The sequence below is a fragment of the Teleopsis dalmanni genome, unplaced genomic scaffold, assembly GCF_002237135.1.
Source record: "Teleopsis dalmanni isolate 2A unplaced genomic scaffold, ASM223713v2 unscaffolded_contig_0838, whole genome shotgun sequence".
NCBI lineage: Eukaryota > Metazoa > Arthropoda > Insecta > Diptera > Diopsidae > Teleopsis > Teleopsis dalmanni.
Genome location: NW_024032220.1, coordinates 3930 through 11312, shown reverse-complemented (window position 1 = coordinate 11312; position 7383 = coordinate 3930). Strand labels below are relative to the sequence as shown.

The window sequence follows — 7383 nt, the reverse complement described above, 5'->3', positions numbered from 1 at the left end:
TATTGATTTTGGGTCAAGTTTAGTGCGCTTTTCTTTAGGTATATGCACCATAGCTAGGCATCCAAATACACGTAAGTGTTTGAGAGTTAGTTTTTTATTGCTCCAAACTTCTTCAGGACAATTTTGTTTTTCTCGACATGGTATTCTATTTATAATATATGTGGCAGTCATAGCTGCTTCTGCCCAATATTGCTCGTTTAAACCACTGTCCGTTAACATACAGCGTATACGTTCAACAATTGTACGGTTCATTCTTTCCGCGACTCCGTTTTGTTTTGGTGTATATGGTGCTGTTGTTTGATGAATTATTCCACATTTTTTTAAAAAATTCGAGAAATTTCTATTAATATATTCGCGTCCGTTATCCGTGCGTAGCGTTTTTATCTTTTTAGAACATTGATTTTCAACCATATTTTTAAAATCAATAAATTTATTGAAAACGTCGGATTTTTCTTTATTTGGAAATACAAATAACTTTCTTGAGTAATCATCAATGAATGTTAATAAATATTGTGCACCAGAAAATGATTTTGTTTGTAAGGGTCCAAGTACGTCGGAGTGCACTAGTTCTAATAATTCTGTTGCCCGCGTACCTTCATTTTTATTTAACTTTCTGGTTTGTTTTGATTCTACACACACCACACATTTCTCGGATGTGAATTTATCAAAATTAACACTATTACAAAGCATTTTGACATCAGCCAAACTTTGGTTGCAAATATGTCCCATTCTGCGATGCCAAACGTTAAAATCATTTTTGACCATCAGTGATTTAGCATTGTTCATGTTTTTGTTCGTATGTAATGGCACGCATTTTAATTTGTATAAACTATTGTTTAATACCGCAGTTGACATTAAATTGCGTTTGCTGTCAAAAATTTTACATGTCTTTTTCGAACACTATTCTTTTATCTGTTTTTATCATTTGTTGCACTGACAAAAAATTCGCACATAAATTTGGCACATATTCAACATTCTTAAGAGTTGCATTTAATTTGTGTTCACCTAAGAGAACTATTTTCATATCACCAACGCTCTTAACAGACATTTCACTTTTATTTGCAACAACTATTGATTGGTTATTTATCTTTCGAATATTAAATAAAAAACTTTCGTCGTTTGTCATGTGGTTAGTCGCGCCAGAATCGACATACCAATTCTTCAAAATGTTTTCTTGATTTTTTTCGCATTCTAATTTTACAGCTTTAATGCACGTTTGCATATTGTCTCTTTTTTACTGCAAATAAAATTTTATCGTCTTCTTTTCTTCCGTTATTCGGCTTATTTTTTCTGTAATATGTGGTTTTATTTGGACAGTTTTTAGCATAATGCCCCTCTTTTTTGCAATTATGACATGTGTTTTTATATACAAATTTTTTCTTATGCACGTTACCACTATACAAAGCCGAATTTGTTTCATTATTATCAAACTTGGAGTCTTGCATTAATAAATTTTTGACTTTATCGACTGTTAATTTGTCTTTACAATTTTCGACAGTCATCACTAATGGTTTAAGCTCTTCAGGCAGACCTGCAAGTATTAAAGACGCTGTGAGCTCATCATCAATATTGAGTCCAGCGCTGTTTACTTTCAAAGCCGTCATTATTATTTCATTTAGGTATTCCTGCACTGATTTGCAGTTTTCTAATTTTGTATTTACAAGTTGTTTCAATAATTCTACCTTTCTTGTTAAACCTTTGTCCTCATATGCGTTCATAAGCGCAAACCAAGCATCTTTTGCTGTTTTTGCCGTTGCAATGTGGCTGTAATTATTTGGGTCCACCATAAGTGTAATTTCTGCTAATGCACGATCGTTTGTATCATCATCTTTTTCTGATGTTACACCACTTTCCACAACTTTCCAGTATCCTTTAATAATTAAACACGATTTCATTTGTCTTTTCCAGACATCGAAATTTTCCCGACCCCGTAGTCGTTCAATGTAAATACCCGAAGTATTCAACATTTTTGTTTTATCCGCATATCAATAGGCCCATAACCTGTTAAGTTGAATCGTTTATTAAGACTAAAAATAAAGAAGGTATATGAAAACGAAATGCACAAGATGCATGAGAAAGAATAGTATTGCCAGTATCAACTTATTTGTTCTTATTATTTATAACATTTATAACAAATACGAATTCTACGGTACAAAACGAATTAAATGTATATGACCCTCTGTTCTCATATGTATTTTAGACTTTTTGTGAGGGCGCTTTTGTAATACGAAAAAGCACTGTGGAATGATTATTTAAGTCCAATATCAATATCTTTTGTCAGGCAAAATATCACAAGCCAACTTTAAACTTTTTTTCAACTATTAAAAAGCGCTTATACAAAATGAAATGCAAGAAGACATTTATTGAATTTATGACAAGCATAGTTTGATTGATTATTTTTAATTCAAATTCAAAGTGAAGTCAAATTTTTTCCAGCAATCGACAAATCTCTTAACTTTCAGTATAATATTTCGTTCCCTTTCTAATTTCCGCCATTTACTTGGGTCAAGCTCCAATATACCTCCAAGTATTTCCTAAAAAAATAAACATAATTTTTTTTTTGTTTAACTGTATAACAAACCTGTGCAAAATTCGAAGGAAAGCGTTTTTCATCCTCAATGACATGAGCAAAGCCAAAATCCATACCGAAGTTAACCCAAAAATATGATAAACCTTTGGGTATGCTTCTCTGGAGCCCCTTCTTACGTAAGTATATTAATTGTTTATTCACACACCAGGTATCTTCAGATTCTTCAATCGCTTTTTTAAAGTAAAAAGGTGCAATTTCAGATTTTTTTTTATCAATTGGTATACAATGAATACCCAAATGTGAACCACGGTGTAATTTATTAGCAATTTCAAAGAATATGACATCCTTATTTTGTGTAGCAAACATTTCACTTAATGATTTCCTGAAGCAATTGATTTCTTCCCATACCTCTTCATCTAACTGCGTTGAATAACTTACATGCTGATAAGGAATAATTATACAATGTCCATTTTGAAGACCTATATACCATGGAAGGGCTAAATAAACTTTTTCACCAATTGATATTATCAGATTTTTATCGTTTTGTTTAGAATCAAGACATCTACGACAGTTATGTACACAAGATATTAAATTATGTTGGACATTGATTGCTTTGTGTTGTATGTCCCGTTCTTGATTTTTACCCTTACTTCCAATATTAGGTAATAACATTTTGAAATCCGTTGGTGTAAAAGAAATTTTACCTTCAAACTTAAAAGAAATATAATATACATAAACTTAGTAAGAAATCATTGTTAATTATAAATAATATTAAGATCTACCCTTTTTTTAACAGCATATTTATCATCTGGAATTGCAGCTTGTATGTTTTGTTTTCTGCCGTAGTACATAATCCTACGATCTTTAGTTTGAGAGACTGGTTTTATACTTCCACAATTGTTAACCATTGCAGGTAAAATATTTTTGGAGCTTTTGACATTTATCTTATGAGCTGCGCACAACTGCGTATCAGTAATAGTTTTTTTGATTTTACGCGCTGCTTCCATTTTTTTTTTTAATTCTACTATGTCTTCTACATTTCCAATGATTTCAGCTTTCAAAATTTTAGCCGCTAATGCATTTATGTGACTATCTGTTACAAAGTCTTCCTTTTGATATAATTCTGTAATATTTGCAGTACTGTCATTTATGGGAAAATGATCTTTGTTTGAAAATTTTAAATTACTTGTGGCAAGCTCATTGCTATTTCCTGCTAAACAATCCGACGTATCTATGGATTTTGTAAAATCTGTTTTAGGTAAAACTGCTTCAATACTTGGTAATTTATTATGATTTTTTTTGTACCAATTTTTATTTTCGATTTGCAGATGATCACATCTTTTTGAAGATGTTTCGAATATTTGTTTACGTTCATCTTCAACACTGTCTTTTGGAGGCTTTTGAAAAGAAGGTAACCCAACGCCACTAGATTTCCAATAAGGATTCAGTTCTTTTTTATTTTTAGTTGGATCATATTTCTCGTATGACTCTTTGTTTTTCACTCCATTTCCTTTCCGATCATGTGTGAAAGTTTTCAACAATAGTGCATCTGTCATCCAACTATCCTGCTTAAATTCATCAAAATATTTTTTATTATCGTTTTGTTTTTTCTCCATCCATTGATCATCTGAATTTGCATCTGAAATTTTTTCTTTGCTTTGGCTCTTAATTTTTATTTTTTTATTAAAAGTCACATTATTAGAACTTTCAACATAACTTCCATTGCTTGAATCAGAATACTTTCTTCGTTTTTTGTGAATAGACTTCGAACTTTTGTCTCTTTTCCGTCGTATCTCATTTTTTTTGGAATTCTTTAATGCATTTTCCACATTAGAGTGTAATGGCGAATGTAAACCCAGATTTTCCTCACTAGTGAACTGATTCTGCTTACGTTTTTTTTTGAAGTTTTATAATAAATTAGGATACACATTTTAACAGCAATAAATAAAAAAAAGTTATATACCTTCTCCATTAATTTGTCCCCAGCTTTCCTAAAATTTACTTGCACATTCTTCTCATCATTTACAAATTTAATTAAATCCCCATTCATCATATTAACGAATTATAACAGCAATCACATTACTTGAGACCAGTGTAAGTACCGCACTAGCAACGTTGTTATCCCTGATGAATGGTCACGGCCAAAGAATACTTGTACAAGAACGGCAACTTAAATGTAAACAAAAAAAAACCAACCAACTCACTCTTAAAATAATTTACTACTACCAAACCAAGCACGTTGTTTTGTTGCTGCAATTCGACCCACCACGACTGAAAAGTTTCACAATCCCGAACGGAACTTTTCACCACCATGAACGGTCTTAATTTTTTTTATTACGAAAGAGCAATATGAAGAGCGCAAATTGGGTTTTGTTTAGTTATTTTGACAGGAGAAATGCGCCAAAAACTGAAAAACGTAGTCAAATCAAACTGAGTTATAAAAAGTAGTGAATAAGTTTCTTTGAAAAAATAAAATATTTTTTATAATTATTTATAATATAATTTACACCTTCACTTGTGTTTTCTGAATAAAAATTCACATAATTTCATGTTATTATTATAAGAATATTTTTCAAAATTAACTACTATATCACAATTTTATTTTTTTATTAAGTAAAATGCTATACATTTGTTTTTAATAATGTTTTTAAATTTTAATTTTTTACATGTAAAGATATTATATAATATTTATAATTAGCCAGTACAATTATCTAGTCTCAGATTTTAATATCATATTGAACATATTTTTAGTACATTATTCAAAAAAGACAATTTATTTTTTATAAATATTATTCATTATATACGCAAATAATATATATTGTTTTAAACAAATGCCTTTAATAAATATGTGTGTTTATTAAATGATTGTTATTATTATTTCAATTCTTAAAAATAATAAATTATGAGTACAACTTGTACTTCTTTTAATTAAACCCTGCTAATATTCTTAAATACTTTAATATTTATTAATAAATATATTTTATAAATATGATGGTAAATTAAAAATCTTTCAATATTTATAAAATACTTTTTTATTAAATTGCATATAAAAATATTCCTATTTAAAAAATTCATATAAATCTATTCATACAGTAATGTATGTAAATGAATAATACGCGTCATTCACCTCATACATTTGAAGCGAATGCGCGTACATCCTCACCCATCAACAGATTTATCGTTACTGATCAGTTAGAAATGCATGCAAATTAAAAATACGTACATTCATCACATAAATTTACAGCGAATGCGCGTACATCCTCCCCCATGAATAGAATTTTCAGCACTAAATTTGAAAAATTTGCCTATGCAGAGAAATATAATTCATCATTCACCACTTGAGTGTTGCCGTATAAAAAAGTAAATTGGTAGTAGCTTCGGTCTTTATTAATAATTACACATCATAACAGCATTTAATGATATTATTTCAATATTATATTAGAAATAATGTTTTATACGCTCAAAAAATATTTAAGAAAATATAAATCAAAGAAGATTTTATATAGAACGGAAACTTAAATGAGCACAACACAAAATAACAAACACACTCTCAGAAATTGCACTAATACCATCTCAAAACGTACAATTATTTCCAACTTGAGAAAGTTTAGGTCCTTATTTGCTCCGAATACGGACCTTAACTTGCTCCGAATACGAACCTTAACTTATTCTTACGAAAAATTTTATGGGCATTGAGTGCAACAGGGAGCATAAATTCGGTTCTTTGTTTTGATTTTTTGACAAAAAATTTGATTGCACTGCGCTATATTTAAAAAAAAATTACCGCGCAAATGATTGTTAAAAAGTAGTAAAATTTATTTGCGCCCAATATTATAAAGCAAAAAGTGAACAAAGTTACTTAATCCCACAATTTTTTTGAAATAATAATAAAGAAAGTAAATAATAATAATTATGATTTAAAAATACTGGTCTATATAATTTTTTAAAATAAATTATACATTTTCTGGTATACATTGTACAATAATTAATGCTTTTAATTTTATATTATTCATTGTTACTTGTAAATTCATATGATGATAATGATCAGTGGCGTAACTACAGGGAAGCAACTGGAAGCAACGCTTTCGGGCCCCCGAATTTAGGGGGCCCCACCACAAATTTTTGTATTCATTGTATTTATTTTTAATAAATTCTCAAAAGTGGGATGAAACGTTTTTTGTTGGAATAACTTCATATTGCATTTTATAAAAGATACGTAAATTTTAAATTTAAAGTACATAATATGTATGTACTTCAAATAAAATATTAAACCTATTTATAAAATAAAAAAGTTTTTCTAAGAAAAATATGTGTCTTAATCGAGAGACTTATATGGAAGCTATATCTAGATTTAAACCCATTTGAAAATAATTTTGTACGTTGTCTTTTGCAAATATCAGTACTGTATACACCAAATTCCATTTGAATACCTTTATTAAAAACGGAGCAACCTCATATCTGATTGTTAAGTTTATATCACAGCTACAAGAAATAGACGTCCAATTTCAATCAAATCAAATGGTGAACAGGGTCGGCTCCCGAAAAGTATGTGGGTAAAGTTTCATTCGAAGTTCAAAAGCTGAGAGAGTAGTTTGAACTGAAAAAGTATATATATATTGTACTGATATATACTTAATGGTATTTCCGACGTTTCCTTTAATGCGTTACGAAAATCTTGACAAACCTTATATATCCTTTTCACATTTTTTCGTGTAAAGAGTATAAAAAGAGGGACCCCTTAGTATGTTGGTAGGGGCCCCTTAGTTAGAATTTGCTTACAGGCCTAAAAAATGTAGTTACGCCACTGATAATGATTTACTTTTAATTAATAATTATCAATTAAATTAACATAT

General features: G+C 29.5%; 1 protein-coding gene across 3 annotated transcripts; it reads right to left on the bottom strand.

Moving 5' to 3' along the window:
• Nucleotides 1–313: 313 nt before the first annotated feature.
• On the bottom strand, nt 314–5003 carry LOC119663752 (CWF19-like protein 2 homolog; the record flags this gene model as incomplete). 3 transcript variants are annotated; one of them, XM_038073351.1, is given in 5 exon segments in its annotated part: nt 314–2534; nt 2582–3241; nt 3313–3653; nt 3717–4416; nt 4494–5003. In XM_038073351.1, coding segments are annotated over 5 exon segments (1926 nt in total). In that variant the 3' UTR covers nt 314–2399.
• Between the last annotated feature and the right edge of the window lie 2380 nt (nt 5004–7383).